The following is a 23,579-nucleotide window of genomic DNA, read 5'->3' as shown; positions in this document are numbered from 1 at the left end:
GAGAGAAAGAGAGAAAGAAAGCGAGAGAAAGGGAGAAAGTGAGAAAGAGAAGAGAAGAAGAAGAAAAAAAATTAACGAACGTGTGGCTGTGTGCGAGCGAGCCGGAGTGCCTGATGCGTGTGAGCAAAAAGAATACTCGTTCAAACGAAACCGAAGCATGTACATACATATATATGTATGTAATGTATAAAATAACAGAGCGCATATATATAAATATGCATATGTATGTATAGGTAATTAACAGAACACGGCGACACTATATGCGATATTAATGAAAAAAAAGAAAAAAAAAAAATGGAAGAAAATGGAAAAAAACACTAGCGAACTCTTATTACGATATTGCTATATTCACGAAGATTGTCACCGACTTACTTCGAGTTATTAAAAAAAGTGAAAAATGGCAAAAAAAAAAAAAAAATAACGATGTTCTCTATGAATCTTAAACGACTCTATACCGACGAATCACGATGATTAAGTAACATCATTCGCTTCGCTACCGTTCACTTGTCGGATGTTTTCAGTTTTACACGGTTCACACACGAGAATAGTCGATAATCGGTAATCGTAGAAATAAATCAGTGGATGTGTTTTAAGCGAGGATCGAACACCTCCGTTCCTACGGAGACTCTATATGATAATATGATTATTATTATTGTAGATTTTGTGGTTTATTTAACAATAAAACGATAACGTTAACAGACACTGCGCTTTCATTAGCGACGATTCCGCTCGGTCGGGGACGTGAAGTAAGTACGAACGAGCAGATGAAACACGACGGAAATATTTATTTTATAAATCGTCCGTGACGAATATACATGTATATAGGGATTCGTATATAAGACAGCAATTCTCGCAAACGATTCAACCTCGAAACGATTAAGCGACATAATCGACGTATACGTCTTCCTTTTTTCCCCGCCTACAATTTTCAACTCACGATTTTTCCTATCCGAGCGCTCGATTTATTTTTCCGATTATTATTAATCTCTCGCGTTAGCCCTATGCCCGATTACCTAATCTTGAGCCCGATGTACTCGTAGTGCAACTGACCAAGCATGGCGGCCATATTGAAACGTTACCGAAGAATTCGTGGATGGCGTGGATAGTTCAGTTTGTAAAGATTGGACGATCGATCGATCATTTTCCACCTCCTTGGCTATTGGACCGAAAAACGTTGCAGGTCTTGAAGATAGAAAATTCCAATAATAGCAATCAGCCCAGAAGAACTTTCCTTATCATCGCGCCGCTGACCACTTCGTCTCCATCGCGCGATTCTATACATTTCCTGCTGCAAAGATACTGTAGCAACGGCAGGCGATACTTGCCACAGAAATCCACGAACTTCACGTGCTCTACTCTGTTGTTAAAGAACACACCTGCGAAAGAAACCATCTCTTTGTAAAAGGAATACGCTGGGTAGTCTCTTCTTTGACGAAGAGATACTCAAAAATACACGTAGCAACGTTTAATTCGTGGTAACGAGTCGCGAGATGCCGAGATACTATTTCGTGCTTAAATTCTTGACAATGATTCAACGAGAATGAACGCTAGGTAGGAGGGCAGGGGGACGAAATTCGCGAGAAATGCGTAACGCGAGCTTATCGAACGGTCGAACTTGTTCCATGAGATTCGAACGTGAAAACAATTGCGAAGAAAAATGCATGCATGCGTTAGCGATACGATGGTCCCGTGGCGATAGTGCCGGCGATTGCAAAACGGAAAAAATCGATGTCGCCGGTGGTAGAGTCGATAGAACTTTGAACTTTAAACTTTAATCGAGCCTAGTCACTGACCTTTACACTTGGAATTGACGCAACGATGCCCACTGTTTAGATACTCCACCAGGTTTCTCGGTATACTCTGCTCGTCGTACTGGATGTCATTGGTCTTGATCACTCTGGCGGCCAGCTCCAACACAGATGGAGGATTGTGCGTCATGTCCGACACGAATCTCACTACCAGAGGATTGTCCCTTAGAGACAACTGAATGAACATAAGAGAAACAAACGGGTCAAATTGGAACGATAAACAGAAACTTTGCGCTATCACTTTCAATCGATTCTCCCTATCTTCTTTGGTATTTTCAAATTTACATCTTTCTACAAATTTAACGGAGAAATTCATTGATTTAAATATTTGAAAACGCAGCAAAGTTTAGAACAAATAAGCTACGTGGATCTACAGACGCGACAGGAGAATACGAATCTATATACAATTATAGAAGACCAAAACGAGTTAATATCGCAAGGAGAAACTCGTTGATTTAAATATTTAAACAAAGATCAAAGTTTAGAACAAACAAGTCACGTGGAGCTACAGACGTGACAGAAGCATGTGAATCTAAATGCAATTATAGCAGAACGAAACGAGTTGATATCGCAACTCGAAATTTAACGGAAAAATCTATCGATTTAAATATTTGAAAAAGCAATAATGTTTAGAACGAACAATCTACGTGGATTTACAGATCTACAGATGCGATAGGAGCATACGTGTCTAAATACAATCGTAGAAGAACAAATCAAGTTAGTATCGCGAATCTAAATATCTATTTACATCGTGTTCTCGTTACTCGAATAACGCTACGCCACCTCTGTCAAACATTTCAGCCTGATGATCTCGGTAGGCAGTGTCCTCAGTTTATTCTTGTGAAGCAGCAGTGACTTCAGATTCGTCAACTTCGCTATGGAGCTAGGCAGGCTTTCCAGCATGTTGTCGCACAATGTCAACGCCTGGAGGGACATCAGTTCGCCTAACGTGGACGGCACTTCCGTCAGTCTGTTCCCTCCCATTGACAGCACGTGCAACCTTCGAACAAAATTTCTTTGTCTCTAGTCTGTCTCTCCTCTTACCAGGCTATAAAATGCAATATTAATTTCCATTCGTCTAGTACTCCTACCGTGTTTCCAATTGCGTTATTTCGCGTGTACACTACGGACCAAAAGTTTGGAATCCCTGGCTAATTTCTAGTGCTATCTAATGCTATGGATATCAACGATCTCTCTCTCTCTCTCTCTCTCTCTCTCTCTCTCTCTCTCTCTCTCTCTCGTAGCTGCCTCAACCAGAGGATTTTCCAAGGTTAATAACGTTCTTAGCTGAATCTCATCTTTTAATTCTCAAATTCTACACCTAACGATTCCACATCTTTGATCCACAGTGTACTCGGATGACGAGAAAAAGGAGTTGAAAGGTACTTTTGCAATTTCCAAACATCTTTGCTGATCTCGGTGATCTGATTGCCGCCCAGGTACAGGTATTTGAGATCTGTTAGCTCGAGAACCTGTTGCGGGAAGTCCGTCAACCTGTTCCCGCTGAGATGCAGCTCCCTGAGCCTCGACAAGTTCTTGAAGTTCTTCGGCAACGAATCATTCGTGAGGTTATTGTGCTTGGCCACCAGACAGGACAGAGGGCAATCGCCGAGAAAATCCGGCAGACTATGGAGGCCACAGTTCGATATGTCCAACGAGCTCAGGTTCGTGAACCTGACTATCGTCTGTGGAATGCTGGTCAAGCGATTCTGGTGGAGCAGCAACGTGTCCACATGCTCTGGGTTATTAGCGTTAACGAAATGATCGTTCAGCAATTGGCTGTCGAGCATCAGATAGGACAGGTCCAGTGACTTGCTACTGGAATCCGAGTCGCTCGAATCTGACGTGTAGTTCTCCATAAACGTAGATTGGCGATCTTTCACTCGACTGTGATGGAAACCTTGGCAGATAAAATGAAAGAAAAAGAAATGAAGAGCAGCCATTTTGAAAAAAAAATTATTCGTTCGAATTTATATCTGCAATTGATTTGTACCTCGGATTTGATGTTATTTACTCCCGTTATCTTCGAGATATTTAGAATGAAACGCGTTATTAGGAATTTATAAACATAATGGAATTTTTACAATCAAATGTGCAAAGATAGACGACAAAGATATAAAAGCTTGAAAATGTATCTATCAGATGTAGCGACACTTCTTCGGAGACTGGTTGTCCTTTCTTTCGGTTTATCTCGAGCACGACGTAAAGCAGTTACGATATTTCGCGATATTTCGAAGAATTTCGCCTTGAATTTTTGTTCGCAATTTATGTTTCTAGCGAAATAAATCGGCTATCTCGCAGCGCGTATTAACCTAACGAGTTTGTAAGCGAAGCTATTCGCGATAAGCAAAGCTACGAAAAGTTAGATTACGTGGCTTAAGTAAGAGGCAAAGAAATTCCGATTAACGAGTTTTTAATGGTGAACTGAACAGGTATTTTTAAGTAGAATATCGTTACTAATGCGAAAAAGCAGATCAACAGACTAGTGACTTTCATTATCTGTTTTATCGACGAATCATATTCCACTATTACACGTTACAGTTATTATTATATTACATCCAAGTTCCAGTTTCTGTATATAAAAGTGTGTATAATACCACGAAGCTGATAACATGTGTTAACATCATGAATGTAAATCGAATTTGACCGTAGATGAGAGGAGAATAGTCCGAAGGAGGTCATATCATGAACCGTTTGAACCTGTCTTTATCTACTGCAACCTCAAAGAATTAAAAATTGCTCGAACGGATCGTGGTACGTTATAATACTTTTTTCCTTCGATGCAATTGTTTACGATGAAGAATAATAATTTCTTGGATTTCTGGGTATTATTGAACATAAAACATTACGTAAAATTGTCTAGATAAAGTATTTCTTTTTTATTTTCAACTTCGTCAGTAACAATCACGTGAATTAATAACTATCGATAGTTCAACAAATATCGTATCTACTACGTTAGTTAAAAAAGTAATTATTATTGTTTCGTAACGTGATAAGAGAAATGGTTATTTATCGTATATACCGAAATCGATGACCATCGATTGTATTACATGAAAAAAAATTTCATCGTTAAGCTATCAATCTAAGAAATCGATTAAAAATTGAAAATCATGATTTGTCCTTAATTTACAATCATTTAGTACCCATTTTGACTATTTTTCCACGCTAATGTAATAATAATGGTATTTTCTTTTTCCAATGTAAATATTTTCCAAATAATAGCAAAAAAAACAAACAGATAACGTTTTTGCATTGTGCAAAAAGTTAGAAGGTATTGTTAACGATGAATTTGCACATATAAATCATTCATATTCCGGAACTTATGTGTATATATATATATATATGTATATCTAAGGGTCTCGTGTGATTTCCGTCATTGTTTCAAGGTTATCGTCACCGTCACGAAATCACGGATATCTGTCAAGTATATGTATCATATAAATTTATTTCAATTTATTCTCTTACCTCGGCACAAGTTCACCTGTTGATAAACTTCTTATAAATTTTCCCCTTCTCCGTTTCTCGATCGTCTTGTTCGTTTACTGTTCTTTGACTTTTAGTACGTATGATCGCGGTTCACAGAGAAACTGGGCCGTACGATCATCTGGAGATGTGCGAACGTTAGGCTCGAGACTGAACTATATATGGTTTTATCAGTTCTCTTTATAAATTGTTTCGGAAGCGTTTGCCATTACAGACTTCATGTTAAGTCACAGTGCCGTTCTAACCGTGGGCGACACGTGTCAAGAAAATTTTGACTTTTAACGAAGTGCAGTGTTGATGTTTTATCATTTAAAGATTAGCCTCTTTTGACCGTAATTAGCACTGTGAAAAAACTATTTTTTTAACAAAATTCATTTTCTTTTAATTTCGTATTTATAATTTTGAATCTGTTTGGATGATAAGATAAAAATGTATTTCTTTCTTTTTTATTATTTTTTATTATTAATATAAATTTAAATAACCTGTAACTGAAAGTACTTATATACTTGAAGTCACATATATAACAGTTTCCGTTTCCTTCTGTTTAATCCATTGCACTGTGTGATATTTTAAGTTAATTATTTATATAAGTTAAATCTCAAAACAGTGAATGTTCAAGATTTGTTTTTTGCTTTAATAATATATATGAATATGTAGTAAAAAATATAAATTCTGTATATATAGAAATATATTGCTGTTGCTTTATTTCACTTAAATATTACATTTTGGGGTTAGGAAACTGTAAAAGACTACACGTGTTAAAAGGAAAGTTTACAGTGAAAATTATATATATATATATATATTTCCCATTAAATTTAAATAAATCTATACCATACTTGTTAAAATGTTTTCATATTTGGTATATAATAAATTATTGACACATATAAAAATTCAGAATCCACATATGTGTACCAGCGTAAACCAGATGAAAGAGCTGTGGAATAACATACTCCAAAGTTCTCACCTTTTATTAGAAGAAGATATTAATATCTCAAATAAAAGATGGAAGACTTTCAGAGAATATATGATAACGCAACATAAACCAACAACTGTTGATTTCACTATTTTAAGTGTTTTGCGTCAGAAGATTGGTCCAAATGCTGGAATAGCTTATTATAAATATTTGAAGAATAACAATTATAAACTTGAAATATTTACTACAATTAAATATTTGGAATTATATAAATGGAAAAATGATGATATTACAGAAGTAGAAAAAAAAGATATTTTAAGTATATATAATGATTTTATGAATAAATATAAATCATTTGATGCAAACATAACCAATGCCCTTATTATGGCTTTGAATAAAGTGAATAAATGGGAAGAGGCTGTTAAGGTTATAGAAAAATATGAAAAATATGACAAGAGTATTACTACTGGACATAGTTTTTTAATTTCATGTTTATTTAATTGTGGACAAGAAGAATTAGGATATAAATATTTAGTTAATAGCATGGAAAAGGGTTTGAAAACTTTGGATGATGTAAATTTAGCATATTTAAAACATTGTAAAAGAGATGAATCCACTTTTGGTGAAAAAATTCAGAAGATATTTACATTATGGTCAAAATATGGTATTAAGCCTTCTGTGACAGTTGCATTTGAATATATGACGACATGCAATAATTATGGTTGGAACGCATACCAGGCAAATGTAACAAGGTAAAATATAAATGTAAATATACATTGTAAATATTGAAATACAATAGTATAACTATCAATAACAATAATACATCATTTGTTTTTTTTTCCTTGTCCTTTTATATCTATTCATCTATTTTATATTTTCTCATACAGATCAATTTGTAATATATGTGGTAAAAATGTATTAGAAATCGAATTATCTGACGATAGTTATGAAGACTTGCTTCAAGGGACAAAAAGATTTCTTATGAACCATTTGTATGCTGCAAGTGAACCACAGGAAACAACAAAATTTATGTCATTTGTTGAGAAACGCAAACCATATGACATTGTTGTAGATACTTTAAATTTGTTATATTCTAAACAACATAAACAACAGCACTTGATTATGGTAAACATTTTAATAGTTTATTTAAAAGTGTAACTAATATTTAAATAATCAATACTTTATATTATCAGCAGAATATTAATGATTATTAAGAAATTAATGTTTCTTCTTTTACTGTAAGGTTATTAAGAAACTTGCAGCAATGAAACAAAAAGTACTTCTAATTGGGAGGAAACACGTAGGTACTTATTTAAGGGAATTATCTCAGCAATATAAAACTGATTATTACATTGTTCAAAATTGGTATGTATTACATACATATATAAAATATGTTATTGTAATTTATTTATTTGTTGTTCATTTTATTGCTTTTGTATTTTTATTTATTTATACTTAAAGTATATTGTTTTTAATTCTTAGGTCCAATGATGATGCGTTTATAATGTATGCAGCATTTTTAAGCGGAAGAAATACCAAAGTTCTTTCAAATGATTTCATGCGAAATAAATTTAATTTTGAAAGCACTGTGCTAAATATTCTATTTAAAAAGTGGCAATTTTTACATCATTATGTTATAAATGCAAATGGAAACTGGATAAAACTATATTCAGACAGATCTGTCGATTCAATTATTGAGAAACAGGGAAATCATTGGCATATACCATATATGAATATCTCATCTACATCAAGACATCTACAATCGTCTGATTGGATTTGTATTGACACATGTCCGTAGAAATATATAATTATGCAAATAAATATGTTGGTAAATTAAATTTCATAAAAACTGCATTTTCAGCTTATTTATGTCTATTTTTATATGTATAAATATAAAAATATTCTGTTTAAAATTCATAGTTATACATATGTTGTTATACGATTTTATTCTTACAATGTACTAGATCAAATTTTTTAATTATTTTTTATATTTATTTCCTAGATATATTTTGTAAATTTTTAAATTTTGTTTAAATAATACATGGACAGGATTATGTCGATAAGAAAATATTTTTGTTGTACAAAAATATACTATCAGATGGCGCACAATGCGCCACCAGATGTAAAACAATAAAATTCGTGTCATACATTCCAGTTTGTGCTTTTCAATGCAACAGGTGTTACGGTTCGTCCAGTTTTCGTGTGAATTTTTTATATTAAACTTTTGTTTGTTTGGATAAGTGTATACGTATTCTTTGACAAGATTCTGTAAAATCGATATACATCGTTTCTTTCACTATTGTACATTTTGGTTCAAGACGCGTGTGCTCAAGAAATGATTTTCGGAACTTGAAACTCACTGTACTTAGAAAAGTAGACTCATATGACTCAAGGCAAGTAATCGTTTATTAATTACAAGCAATCAAAAAGTACTTTGTACGCAATCGTTACGGAATATTCTCCAATAATTTTTGTCATTTGATTGCAACGAGACGCGAAGTATTTAGGTTATTCGTGATTTAATTACGATTATTGACACGTGCATGAAATGAATGTGATTTATATATCATTATTTGTCCATAAATGAAAATGCTGTTAATCATACACACTGCCTGCCTTGTATCATCATATACAAGTAGCTCGATGTTACTATATCAAGCTATTGTCATATAGAATTCATTACATTCGAAGCGAAGCGCATGTGGACAGGTAGCTTTTCGTTAACGTTTTCGTTAAGCGATTACAGTGACAGTCGATAATAGAATTCTCGATCATATCCTCGTAAAATGTATCACAAATAAGTGTTCGTTTTTATTTTTGATATTCATTTCGCTCAGTCATAGAGCACATAGAATCTAGCGTTTGACAATTGAATTCTGAATGTTTCATATTTTTTTAGTATGTGTCTAAAAGTAGTGACACAATTACATGCTTTAATCTAAAAATATGCGTATTCGTCTTACGTTATGCAAATCATTTATGCATATAATATGAAACTATATTTTTGCATCGAGAAAGAAGATATTCGGCATAATTTCGCGTAGTAGCTGAAAAGGGGTCACGTGACTGTATTATAACGACGATTAATGTGTCGCCATTAGAGGTCGCGTTCATTTCAAAAATGAAACCTGCTAGTATAGTTTAAACACGTTTGCATGCATGTAAGTAAGAATTCAAACAAGTGTATGTAGGGTTGCGAATGTTTTCAATTTTTATTTTTATTTTTCCGTTTCGTACTGTTTCATCTAAATTCGAAACAACGATTTATTTGCTAGTGGCTTCTGTAGGCATAAGCGGCACCGTAATTTCTTCAGACTGCAATTCTTTTTACAGCTTCAAATCATTTCTAAAAATTCATTTCGGTAAGTATCAGAATTTTCGTCGCAATAATCATAATTACAAGTGATACGTGTACATATGTATGTATATACGTCAATGCTTTCATTCATAGGAAGGACTCAACGTATGCAGGTTATCTGATAAAATGGAATAACATTGACTTACTATTTCGGTCGCCCACACAACGCTTAGTTTAGTATTAAATTACTAACTTAGTATTCTTCCTGCATGAGCTTTATTTTTTTATTGAAAATATCGTACGATGCATAATATTCAAGAGAAAGAAAAAGTGGAGTTGACCTTGAGACTTCGACTGTACCTCCACCTAGCAGAGATTCACGAAATAAACATTGTAATTAACAATGTCGATAATCTTCGATTCTAACATCGCAAAAGTGAATGGTCTGGTGCTCGTACTCCGCGGAAACCCGTTTCTACACGTAGGTGGCGCAAAAATATTAGAACCTACGCGAGTTTCACGCATTTGGCGTGTTTCAGTGATCGAACGTCCCTTTGCTCTTGCGTTCTACGCAAAAGGAAAACGTAGGCGCGGCGCGCGCCACAACCACCAGTATTCTAATAATTCCATCCTCGTCTCATAAACCTCCTCGGATGTCAGCGGTAAACTTAAATATTTATAACATATTTAACCAGTCTTGTCTAAATTGTCTCGTTAAGGAAATAGCCGTAACTAGCCCTTTCGTTCACGCTCGTTATAATTAATTCAAATACTACACGATATTCTAGCCTAACCCTATGACGCCCACTAACGTTTATCGTTCTTCTAGTGGTCACGTGACGTAGAACTCGCTACTCGTTGCATGGATGCCCTGCTAACCGTTGAATTTGGATAATAATGCCCTGAGTAACTTCCGCCATGAGTACAACGCAGGTATAACATCTATCTGTACATTCGAATAATCAACATTTCAAATTTTCAAATGTTCGCTCTCGAACACCGACCGATATTTACGTGTTAAACATTCATGTTGCATGAGGTGCAATTCTGTTGCAAGAGGTTGAAAAAAGACTGAAGGACGATCGTGGAAGTACCTTCGTCGATGATGCGTGCTTCGACGCTTCTGAGGGTGCCTCTGAGGGTGCTTCGAGCGCAACTATGGACGCACTTTCGCAAACAACGGCTCAATTCATCGAACTCGAACGGCTAAAACCTCAGGCTATACGACTACTTACTTTTATTGCTCTGTTTCATCGTTTCGCGATACGTCTCCGTTATGCTTCTACCCTCTGCTCGCGTTTCAACGGCGGATCTTGAAACTGTATCTACAGAAATGTTCAACCCCGAAGGGTAGAAATTAATATGGATAGCGTTGAGAAACAGGTGGAACAGGGAAAATTGGAAATAACGTTAACGTACGAGCGGGAAAGGATATAAGCATACAGAGGGTTTGCTTGCCGTTATTTCATCCGTTTCTTTCGTTCGTGGTCAAACGTAAATTTTATTTCCTCTTTTCTTTGGCGACGGTGAAAATGGTTCGTTCTGGTAGAGCGAAATCGGAGTTGGAGTGGTAGAAGTAGAGTGGGACGAAAGTAACAAAGAATTTGTAATTTTCGAAAGGATGTAAAATCAATCGAGATTCGATGATTCGCAATTTAGACACTACTCGACTGTTTTGTTATTTTATCTCGAAAGTAATCAACGTGCTTGTTAACATGCACGGTGTTACTTAATGCGCGTAACTCTCCTCGGAGATGTTCAAACAGATGAATACGAATATTCGGATGGAGGAGATCAACACCAGTAGGCATACATCTGGATAAGATAAAACTTATCCCACCTACCTGGTTCGTTGACTTCCACCATCAACTATCTCCCTTATCAGTCGTATAACGTGTGTAGCTGTTGATAACGTATTCGCAGGCACAATTGTACTATTGTAATTCGGAGGTTCACTTTTCTCTGATCGTTTGCATCCAGTGCGAGCACATTTGATAGTAGACAGGTATATTTTCGAGATCCATGGAAACGAATCTAGCAAATTGATAATCTCCAATGAAACGTTAAATAATCGAAACTATTATGATCAAATATATTCGCTATCTTTCGCTATTAGTTCATCTAAAGCGTGATCTAATAGGCTTTTGTATCTTTGATAAATTTTCAATTTCAAGATTAGAAGTTTCTAATCTTAAATAAATCTTCAATTTCTATTCGTCGGTATTAGTCGTGTAAACACAGGCTTGTACCAATTTCCTATTGGACAGACCAGCTTGCAATCTCAATTTTTCACGATCACTCACAAATTATCTCGTACAAGATTCGCGAGATTTTTAGTTCTTCTTTAATCCTTTATATACGATGCTTTTGGTCGATTTAAAACGGATTTGTACGCATAAATACCGTACCAGGTCGTCTCTTTTCGTTTCTAGGATCTATTTCCCGACTTTTCTCGCTCTTCCAGGCAACTGCAGTTGCTCGTGGGATCGAGTTGGCGCAGTTTTCCGCTCGATTCGCCCATTATCGAGATGCAGGTGAATCGGGGATAGTCGTGCGTCGTTTCGAAAGAATTTATACGGTTCGCGGCCGAGTGCAGACGGTGGCTCGCCTCCCATCGCTTTGTGCACGGGGTGTATACGCCTATGGTGGTCCACGCGCCTAAAATCGATTCAGAGAGACACAGACAGGGCATAGACCTCCGTGCGTAGGGTTGATTCGTCGTAACTTCCCGAAACTGCGCGTTTTCTTAGCCTGGACCAACAAAAATTAGTAAAATTAGTCGCAGACTAATTCGCCGTTTGATCTAACTGTACCATTATTCTAATTTATACCACAGTCGATGCGGAAAACATAATTTTCTTAGTAGAGTATGTCTTAAATTACGGAGTTGGAATTCTTCGACGTTAAAAGCTATAATTGGTAGATAAGCTTGGAATTTGTATTATATAATTAGTCGAAATTAGTGGAAAAACTAGTGGTTAGTTTGAAGTTGTAGTACACGAATATCGCCTTAATTTTTCACCACAATTGTTCAAGTATCGTTAAACGTGGCTCGAGGTCGGGCAAACAGTGTTCGTTTTAATTGGATTTGCAAAGTAGTGGAAGGGAAAAATGTGTGTTTAATAAAGCTCGGTCGATTACAGTCCTGCTAGCGAACTATTAAAGCGTTATTCGCGACCCAACAGCGGGGAAAATGGAATTTAATGGGCGTTCACGATTTGACAGGCTATTACAAACTTTACGACTCGATGTTTAACGTTTCGCAAACTTCTTTCAATGCCTTCAACCTCGGGGAACAATGTACGAAAATGCGTATCGTAATCCTGCCAATTCTCTGCTCGATGGCAGACTTTTCCGCGATAAAATTGTTTCAAATTTCTAATACGATAGCCATCATTCTCCACGTGTTCGTCGCGAGTTATCGAGTCAAGAAGAAATTCAGTTTCCCAAGGAATTATATCGTGGACCCGGTACTCCCATTAGAATGTTACGTAAACTGAGATACCGCTTTCCTCGATGAAAAGCGAGTTAAAAGTTCCAGCATATCTAATCACTTCCGTTGGAATAAAATTTACGAGTACGAATTCCTGTCGCTGCGTTGTGTAACTGTTTGTGAACTGCAAAAATGCCATTAAAAAGAAAGGGACGTAGAACGTAACACGTTGCCACCAGCAGTAGTTACAGCTGACTAGATTTTTCCAGAGACCCTTCCAACGAGATTCGTTGGAAATTTCCTACCGATTTTCGCGTTGGAAAATATAAAATTCGTTGCCAGGCACTTAAGTACAAATAAACAGAGGATCGTCCATGTATCGAATTCGAAAAAATTTGTTAAGTCGTGATTAAAGTTACACAAAGATAAATGCAAAAATTGTAGCATGCGATTTTAACTATACAGCTTATCTGGTATACAATTTTCTGTAACTAAATGATAACGCAGAGGGTAAAAATTGGTCTTGTCAGTCTTCGAATTTTCCCTCACGGTTGTCGAATACGATCAGTCGTTTGCCATAACGAATGCTCGCAATCTTCCCGCTCGGAGAGCTCGTAAAAATTAATTCCCCGAGGTTTCTTACCGTCGTGCCATAGTTGGCTGCGAATGTTCGCTCTGCTGCGTGCCTGGGTCCCTAGGAAAATTGTCCACGAGCCCCGGGGTCGGGTGCAAAAGGTCGACGTCGCGACGTCGGCAGCCAGGCGTTGGTGAAATTTCGCCGGTGTGTACCGTCTCGAAATTTTACGATCGCTCGTAATCGTCGCGCGGCCAAATTATTATGGTGGAAATTCCGTGGCACCGGGCAACTAGCCGGCCCGAGTTTTCACAATGAGCCCAGATCACGCCGGATGCGCGCCCTCTTTATGGCGGTTAGGTTTATTAGCCGCCATTTTCACTCTGCGAACTCGGTCCATCTTCAGCGTCGTTTCGACGGCCCTCCGTTTTTCGTTTTAGTCGCGGACTGTGCACCGGGAACGTCGTTGGAACGTGGCGAACGTTTATTATTCTCAGACGACTTTGTAATGATCCTCCTTTTTTCCTCCGTTCGACGTTCTTGTACACCCTGTAGACGCTGAAATTTCGCCGAGAGAACTGCGATTCTGGTAGCTAGACTAGTCCTGACTGATTGTCGATTAGGAATGCGATTCAGAATTTTGGAGCTCAGGGAAACTTGGAATTTGCGATATTTGAAGGATAGTACGACGTTTCTTATTTATTACTCGAATTCGTGTAAGGTGTATTGAAAAATAGAACTTGTTATTACAATAATTACACTAGAACTCGCGAATATGTACTTGATATATGTACATACTATTTGCTAATCACGTGCTAAACTTATTATACGTTAAATACAACTAGGTAAATGGTAACTTCTGTCACGATAAGCGTCAATATTAATTTTGCCAAGAGTTATATATTCTCATGAAGGATTCTCTGTGATTCATCGTTTCGTCTGGCTTACTCTGGTAATTCCTGGTGCCCGAAATTAATTTTTCTCAATTTTGTTCCAGACTTCCTAGACAGGGACCTTTTACTCGAGAATTGGACAGTCTACAGGCAGTGGAGTATCACTTCCCTCTTCAAGGCCGCTTCCCCAACTCTATCCACTCCGCAGGGTCTAATTAATGCCCTCTCACTCTCTTAATCTTCCCAGCACTCGAACTCTACTCTACATCACGCGTGTAGAAAGTTGCAAGAAACGGAAGAAATGCGAGAAATTTGTAAAATTTGGGATACTCGAAAAAGCGTGATGAAACTCGTCACGAGAACGAGCAACCTTGAACCGAAGTTTAACCACTCTCCATTCGCACACGCGTTCTTATTTCCAGTTCATTACCGCGCGGCGACGCCTCCGTCGTAGTTCACTTTGCACAGTAAATAATGCAGCGCGACACCTGGTACACCCTGTACATCATGCTGCGTATGCACGGGAGCGTCGCGTACACACGTTGCGGTGTAATGTATGCATAATGTATAGGGTGCTGGTGTGCGCGCCGGCGAAATTCCTCGATGTTGCGCGTCGTTCTATATATCACGGGGGGCCGTGCACTCGCGAGTGCATTTTACCAGTCGTGCACCCGTTGCATAGGACATCGAGTGTTGCGCGTGTTGGCACATCGCTTTCCAGCGCTAAGGCCGGGACCACACGGGCGTTTTGCACACCGCGTTTTCTCTACCGAAGTAGTAGCCATACAATAGTAATTATATACGTCACGTAGCAATGCGTAAACTCTTAGCGACCATTCTGGTATTAATACGCTCCTATTTTATTCGTCGAATACATACGACATTGCGTGTACTCGTATCTCCATAAACATAGACTCTAAGATTTTTGTAAATTAATTCGGTCCTTGAGGGAACAATATGCGATTTTATAATATTCACTGGCTAGTTGTCTCGAAGACGATACACAGTCCTCACGTAGTAATTTGACGAATGTGTGCACACGTGTGCACCGTGAAGTTCCAAGTGCTAAAAAGAGTTTAAGCAGAACTGTCTTTGAGTCGATCAGTCAGCGAATCATTCTGTGTGCGATGTATGTCGTATGTATAAGTTTAATATAATCGACTGCTTCCGATGCTCTGACGAAACGTCGCTTATCGCGTGTCGCACGTCGAGAGTGAAACATCCTGAGAAAGAGATACATCGTTCAGTACTCGTTTGACTATACTGCGACGCGAGTGAAAAAATGCTTCAAATATTCGATATGTAGCGTGCAAAATGTCCATAATACGCTTTCATCTGTGCCCCATCGGAGGAAACGCGACGAGGAACGGATGACACGTAAAACACCCGTGTGATCCCGGCCTAACGGGAAGGATTCTTTCGCCGGGACGAGATATGGGACTGCGCTATGGGTGGCTCTGGAGTCCTTGCGATTAGTCGCGGGAATCTATTGGACAGTTCGATTTATCGTGGTCGTTCGTTATTCGCTCGTGTTTTGATACAGAAACTTTGGAAAAAGTCAGTGCACGTGCACGCGACTTGGGCTAGAATTCCCGGAGTTGAGGTAGGACCTGTAGTAATTGAGGATTTAGCATCACGTGGTAATTGAAATTTAGACCTCGGTTTCTGAGAGTATATTTTGTTGCAAAGTTTACAGGTAGCATCATCGAGGATTGACACGCTGCCACCGTTGCCTCCTATGCGTTAATTTATTAATAACTTTCTAGGATGTTCTGCCATTTCCCATTGTCCATGATTTTATCGGTTATATCGCGGTTATATTGCACTTCGCGTTAGAACAGTCACTAACATCCTGTTTGATTTCAGGGTTCAACCGGATCGTGCGACACGGGGATCCAAGGCAGAGATTAGACTGTCAAGCAGGCTACGGTGCCAGGATCCACACTTCGGAACGTCCAGTCGTCCACGTTATACTCATCCCTGGTCCTGCTGGAAACCTTCACGAGGTAAGGTTTTCAAAAATCAATATTCCATTCCCCAAACTGGATACCTCTTTGCGAAAACTGTTCCATGTGTACCTAACTCTAACTTATTCATACGACTTTGGTGATCCAAATACGACCCAGACCTAGCTCTCGATATCTCATAAACGAGGAATAAATAAAATTATGGATAAATATATCCACGTTAGCAAGATGGGGAATCAATCAACCGCATCGGCCTAGCCGGATATGCATAATTCATCACGAGGATAGGGTCTACGAAGTTTGGCGATTTATGAGCAACCTGGCCGAAGGTCCCGATGTGTCGATAATAGAGGAATAACACCGTGGTCTGGCCGGATAATTCGAGAATAATTCGTAACCGGCGCCTTAATCGAAAGAGCTCTCTGTCCCGTAGCATCCCCGGGTCGGAATTCGAGCGATGCTAATTTCATCGCAGGGAACCGGAATTCCAGGGGTCCTAGCCGGACGCGCTTATCATCCGGCGCTATTTCGACCCGGGACATGCGCAGTGGAGTTATATTAACCGCATTTCCGGAAACGTTCGATTGGCCGCGCGGTATCGGAGCAATTCGTGCAATAACGACGACCGTCGCCGCGTCGGGAGATGATATCAGTCGGATGATAACGTTCCTCGTGGTCTCAGCTTCGTTCTGTTGCCAGGTTATGGTACGCGAATTTATCGTAATGCGGCTTCGCAGCAAGTTGGAGAGGGTCGGGGATTTTTCGCTGGATTCACGGTAGAAATTTGTGGAACAGGGTGACGGGGACTTTGAGATCGAACTGGGTAGATTAGAGACTGCTTTAACGAAGAGATCTCGCGTCAGAGTTTTGGATTACACAGAGTTCTTCGGGTAGAGGCGCGCTTTGACATCGAGCTGTCAGAGATAGGTCCTTTACGCGAGAGGAACGGTCAAAGGTCAGAGTTGGAACTTGTCGCGATGTCGAATTTTTTCCTAGGTTCACGGCAAAGCGTTTCGCGACAGCTGTGTCACGTGATCTGTAATTCGCAGAGTCGAGTTTTACTCGGGATTTGCATATACGGAGAAGTTATTTCGCGAGTCTCGTTGCTGCTCGAGCGCTCGTGTCCAACGGCAAAAGCGTAAACGATTACTCATTAGTCCGCTCGCCGGGTAACTGCATAATCGCTAGTTTGGAAACACATGATGTCAGCCGATATAAACAATTTCTCGCTGAACATTATTTTGCACGTCATAGCATCATCCATACGCTTATCGCACCTATACCTAGACGCACGAGCGACGTTCGAAGGTTTCAGAGAATCACCGCGAGTGTGTCATTGCCGGGCAAACTCGTTCGAAGTTTAGACCGTCGTCCACGTCGCATCATGGTTAGCAACAGTCATTTCAAGTCACATAGATGTCGTCGAGGTCGTGTCACAGGCAATTGTGTTCATTTGACAGAGACTGGAGATCATACATAGAGATTATGCTATTGGTGACCAGGATTAGGTGAAGCGACCGCGTGAAAGGTCATCGAGTCGCGTCACTTGGAAGTCAAGGTTATTTGAAGGTCATTAGAAGGACATGTCATTGTCGATCAAGGTGGGTTGAAGGACAAACGGGGTCATCGAGGTCATGATACTTGGGAGCCAAGGTTATTTGAAGGTCATTAGAAGGCCATCGAGGTCGTGTCATTGTCGATCATGGTGGGTCGAAGGAGAAATGGTTTCATCGAGATCGTGTCACTTGGGAGTCAAGGTTATTTGAAGGTCATTGGAAGGTTATCAAAAGGTCGTCCAGGTCTTGCCATTGTCTATCGAGGTCGTTCGAAGGACAGACGAGGTCACCGAGGTCTCGTGGTAATTACTTAGCGTTAATTGGATCGCGACGATGACACTCTAGCTCCCTTATTGATCATTCGAGCCTATCGCGATATCGTCATAAGCCCGCGTTCCTTTTCTCGTTAAGAATTGGAAGCAGACGTCGAACGCTGATTCCAAGCATGCGATAACCTTTTTTGAAAGGTAGGCAGCGTGAAAAGCGTCGCGATCGGTCTGGGAACAACGCGAACGCTATACCTGCACTCGGCAACGACGAATCCGCCATGTTCCCCACGACAAACGATTACGCTGAAACGCAACGTGAACGACGACGATCGAGTCGGAACAAAAGCACAATGGCGTTCACCGCGGACCCGTTGTGCAAACGTGCGCGTCGCGACATAAGTATGCGACGTCCGCGACGTCGTCGTCGAGTGTAAACTCGATTATAAAGCAAGCTATCGTTTCCACCCGTATTCTTCTCCGATACGTCCCTGCTCCTCTCTCTCTCTCTCTCTCTCTCTCTCTCTCTCTCTCTCTCTCTCTCTCTCGCTCTGCCCGCCTCTGTGCACATATCGCGATATCTCGCGCGTGTGCACGTATCTACGTACGCCTATGGCTGGAAGCCTTTATAGAGCCAGACAAGTCGATTGAATTATAGTAACAGAGTTATCCGTCACTTCGTGCGACGCGGACTAAGGGCTAAACACTAGGTCTCAACGGGATCTAAACTGATTTTCAGGTTATTTCGGCGAAAGGGATCGCGTCTTAAGCAAGATTGATCGAAATGGCGAGACCTATTTCTATCTCGCGAATACTTTATCGAGACTGCTCCACGTATACTCTTTCGACTTGCTGGTTTGCCGAGCCTGATGGAGCATCGTGGTACGGGGTACACGCTTCGTTCGTCGCTGCTTCTAACCGTACTTTATGGGAATAGAACAGTTTCGGAGACAGCTTTTACCATTTCTACCCCGCCGTCGTTTCTTGGGATCTTGGGACTTCATAAATCTAGGAAAATGGTCGAATGTCCTTTCCAAGGAGACGAGATCAATGATAATTGCCTCGAGGATTTGAATGAAATAGTTCATCGAAGTCACCATTTCATTCGTTTTTAACAGTAGAGCTACCAAGGGGGTCGAAATGGTTTCAAATTTTTAATCGTGAGCAGTTAGTTGTCGCAGGCCGAGTTTTCATTACGTTGTTAAGTTGGGAATCGATATAGATTCGTGTAAAGAGACAATTCGTGCGTTTAACACTAGAACTGCTAACCCAGTGAAAATGACTGGTCTCGCAACTTTCCTTTTTGCAATCACCGAACACATACACCTGTTTTAAGAATAAAATTGGTAAGAACTCATATTAAGAAAGAACTGTAATCAATATATTCAGTCATATTCATCGTACCGCTGCATATTACTATAATCTGTGCACGTTATAGTTAGATGCCCACTAAAGATCGGTAGTTCTAGTGTTAATCGTCACTCGCACATTGTTAATTTATCATTAATAAATAATTACCAATTCCATCTTTACAATATCTAGATATCGAATATAGTACAACAAATTTTTGACAAGAGAATATTTTTCGTCATTGTCATGGGAATGGGTGGTCGAGTGAGGAAGATGCAATGCTCATAAAGAACAGGTGTTTAATATCCGGTTGTTATATTTCATTAATGGGAGAATATTTTTCATTATTCTTTGCGATGCGAATGGGTTGAAGCCTAATCGCGAAACGGAATAATGCCACGCTAAATGGGGATATTATTCAGAATGGCTGGCCGTGTTGGAAAGTATAGCAAGTGGCTGGTGGGCCAGAGGGTGGGCGATTCGAATGATCGAGTGGCGTTGCTGGTCCCAGTTAATTCGGGGCGTGTTAAACAAAAGGTTTAGCCGTTTTGACGACGGTCGTTTGCATTAAGTGGCTTTATCCGACGCGCGTTCCCCAATCTGCATTTGACTTTGTAATTTCATTTATGTCGAATCGCGTATTCCGGCTGGCTACGGCAGACGCGCGCAAACATTTGCGGCCAGCGTTGCGCTTCGCATCTCCGAGGGCCTCCTTTGATTAGCGAACTTCCAATTGAAATTGTTGCGCCCATGCTGTTCTTGATAAAACCGCGACGTGGAGGATTTTAAGCTCCGTTGCGATGCCAGGCATCTCCGATGAATTTCGAATTCCTCGAAAATATTTCCCACGAAAATATTACCCTCGTGGAAATTTAGACTTCGGAATAAAATCGTTTCGCTGAGAATTATCACGTTTCTGATTTATTGGAATTTTTCAACGAAATTTTAAGCGATCGGAAATTTGTCCGAGATGAAATTTTTAATAAGGGAAACGAATTTTACTAAATTTATTTTTTAAAGACGTTGCTATGTACTGTAGGAATTAAGCAGTTAAACTGTCTTTGAAATAACATGATTAGAATTATTACAGTTTTAATTTCTCGAGTTCGTTGATTTTAGTAGATGTCTTGAAAGAGGTATTACTGTCACTGGGGGAATAAATTTTTTAAATTTTCTTGAACAAATTTTTAGTTTAATTTTCTTAAGGGAATATTGCTTCAAAAAATCGATTTTTCTTTTTTTACATTTTCTCAAAGCGCATGCTCTCGAAAATGCCTGTGTAAAAGGATTTGCTCGAATTCGTAAAATTAGCAAAGTTACAGGTGTTTAAAGTACGTCGTACAGGCCTTATACAACGGGTAACAAGAACTTCAGACGCGTTTTTCTCGAAACCATGTTTTCTGCACTGGCTGACGGGATATCTCGCGTATCAGTTGATTGATTGACTTCAAATTTAGAGGAGATCTTCCCCGGATGTACCTTTAACTCGTGAATCGCGGATTTCGAAATCTAAATTTTTTTTCCATTTTTGTTTGTCACAGAGGACAAAAATCGCAAAGAAAATTGATATTTAAATTTCAAAATGCTGCCATTTTTTTAATTTTCAAAATTTCGTTCTTTCGGTTGTTCACGCTATAGCCGCACTTACACTGATTAACATGTTTCTTTGTTTTTTCGTTTCTGATAACCAGATGATTCGAAATCACGTCAGGCATTGGAGTCCGTTTTTAAAAACACGATTTACCTAAGGCTCTATAATTTCCAAAATTTTCATTAACTTCGTAAACAAGAAAATATTGTAAATATTCCCTAAGTATAAACAAATCTGATCGCGAAAACTGCATGTCAATATGTATCATGGTTTCCTTTTAAAAAAATCCCTGATGTGTCGATTTTTATAATCCGAATTACAAGAATACTCTTTTTAATATCCAAATATTTATATATATTTATAAATATTTATATAACCAAAGTCGTTATTCGTCTATCCAAGAATTGGCAATTGCAAGATCTTGCCATTACCCTATTCGAAACTATCCGCGAATCGGTTCTTCCTTCAAAAAGGAGAAAAATGGACGCAGAGGTAATTCAATCTTGAAATACCGTGAAATCACTATTCTAGAAGAACTCTCGCGTGGTCGGTAATCGCACTGAATCATTTCATTCCGTGTATATAACCTTCGATCTAAGTAATAACGAAAAAAGAGAGGAAAAAAGAGAGGAAGAGGAAGAAAAAGAAGGCGTCCATGTACCTGACCGCGAGTGATCGCGTAATCGCTTATCTGTGAGCAAAATAACGCGCGAGCAGCGGAAATAATTGCACGGATTAAAGGTGAAACGATCGAGGCATCGGACAATCTAGGCTCTGCCTCGAGATCCGGTCGAGTAACGATCCAATGGCTTCCAGTGATCGAGACACGCGGAACCATTTTGGAACCTCGAAAATTCGGATTTTGAAATACAATAGGCGAGATAAGACGAACTAGATCATTCGAGATTCCGATAGATCCCACTGTTTGATCTCGCGTTGATTTACTCGCGTGTTAATTGCTCGGAAAAATTGGAAAATCGCGTGGGAAGTCGTTATTATTCTAGTTTTTCACGTACGTAGTCACCACTTACTTAGCACGAGCGAAGATTTACGAAACATTGCTAGCATTCGTTGTGCCAATGAGTGGTTAGAATATTTTCTTTAACGTCTTCGTCTACAGTATCGTGTCAGGCTCGTGATAGGCACGAACAGTCCAACACGAGTTCCACCTTTGGGAGACGTGGTTCCTATATCTCTTTATGGCACAGGATTTTAGATAATAAAATAGACTCATGCTGCATAGAAATTTTATTGCGTTTTAAATGAAACAAAATCGGTATAGAAATAATTTTTATTCAAATTAACTTACTTTTACGGTTTTTCACATAAATCCAGGAAGAAAGATTGTCGCAATAAACCTTCCGCCTGCAACAATTGATGAACCTGTACTAGCATATTGAATTTATAAAATTTGTAGCATTTGTCGAAGGTATTACTAACTGCTTTACACAAATAAGACGAAATATGAACTTATTAAGGGCATGCAGCTATTGCAATATTTCTAGGTGGGACCTAGCATAATGTCCCATCATGCATCAAAAAGGTGGGACATTTAATTCCAACGTGTTCCAAAGAGATAAGACGAATTAGAACGTTCGAAATTCCGATAAATCCCACTGTTTTATCTCGCGTTGGTTTACTCGCGTGTTAATTGCTCGGAAAAATTGGAAAATCGCGTGGGAAGTCGTTATACTAATTTTTCACGTTCGTAGTCACCAATTATTTAGCACCAGTGAAGATTTACGAAACATTGCTAGCATTCGTTGTGTCAATGAGTGGTTAGAATATTTCGTAGTTCCCTTTAACCTCTTTGCCTACAGTATCGCGCCAGGCTCGTGGTAAGCGCGTATAGCCCAACACGAGTTTCACCTTTGAAAGGTTTCTATATAGGGTTTGATGAAAACATCCTGAGGCTGGTTCAGACTCGTGGTAAATTTTTGCAAATATTTTCCTGTCTCAGTTGCGTGTTATTCTTCGTCAAGTTAGGATGAAATAGCTCGAGTGTGACCAGCTTTGCTGTTGACTGGGCATCGTCACTTAAATGGCAAGGCAAAGAGCTAAAAGAATTGGGAAGCAATTTGTCGTTGCCTAAGTTTCTTGTACCGACATGCCAATTGTGCTACGCGAATTAAAGACATGGAATTTTCGTGGTATCAGCGAAGTCATTAGGATAAATCACTCGCAGATCAAGCTGGATAAGGAGACCAAGATACAGAAATAATTTGCTGTTATTTAAGCTTCTCATGGTTGGTCACTAATTATACGTGGGTGGAGATTAGCAGAGGATACGGAGTGTTCGTGTCAACGGTTGGATAAGATGCTTGGTGGTTTATTTCGAGAAGATAGGAGAGATTAGTGGTGCTGTTTCGTGTATGGTAGTTGCTATACTTGATCGCGAAAATTTAGCGAGTCGTCGAGTGGCTAGGAAAGATGAAGGTACAAGATCG

At 39.1% G+C, this 23,579-nt stretch overlaps 2 protein-coding genes across 2 annotated transcripts; one reads left to right on the top strand and one right to left on the bottom strand.

Moving 5' to 3' along the window:
- Positions 1-168: 168 nt before the first annotated feature.
- LOC108554794 (leucine-rich repeat-containing protein 58) lies at positions 169-5,488 on the bottom strand. Its single transcript, XM_017910185.1, has 5 exons — positions 5,274-5,488; positions 3,195-3,708; positions 2,592-2,808; positions 1,794-1,983; positions 169-1,376 (listed from the first exon to the last, which is right to left on the bottom strand). Exons 2-5 carry the CDS (start codon positions 3,665-3,667, stop codon positions 1,213-1,215), a joined length of 1,044 nt encoding a protein of 347 aa, XP_017765674.1. The 5' UTR covers positions 3,668-3,708; positions 5,274-5,488; the 3' UTR covers positions 169-1,212.
- Positions 5,489-6,136: 648 nt separating this feature from the next.
- Positions 6,137-8,002, top strand: mldr (mitochondrial ribonuclease P catalytic subunit). Its single transcript, XM_017909989.1, has 4 exons — positions 6,137-6,956; positions 7,092-7,329; positions 7,448-7,569; positions 7,687-8,002. The coding sequence occupies exons 1-4, from the start codon at positions 6,196-6,198 to the stop codon at positions 8,000-8,002; spliced, it is 1,437 nt and encodes a 478-aa protein (XP_017765478.1). The 5' UTR covers positions 6,137-6,195.
- The last annotated feature ends 15,577 nt before the right edge of the window (positions 8,003-23,579 follow it).

This window comes from Eufriesea mexicana, unplaced genomic scaffold (genome assembly GCF_001483705.2).
Source record: "Eufriesea mexicana isolate 0111107269 unplaced genomic scaffold, ASM148370v2 scaffold54, whole genome shotgun sequence".
NCBI lineage: Eukaryota > Metazoa > Arthropoda > Insecta > Hymenoptera > Apidae > Eufriesea > Eufriesea mexicana.
Note: the sequence above shows the minus strand (reverse complement) of the source record. Positions and strands in the feature narration are given on the sequence as shown.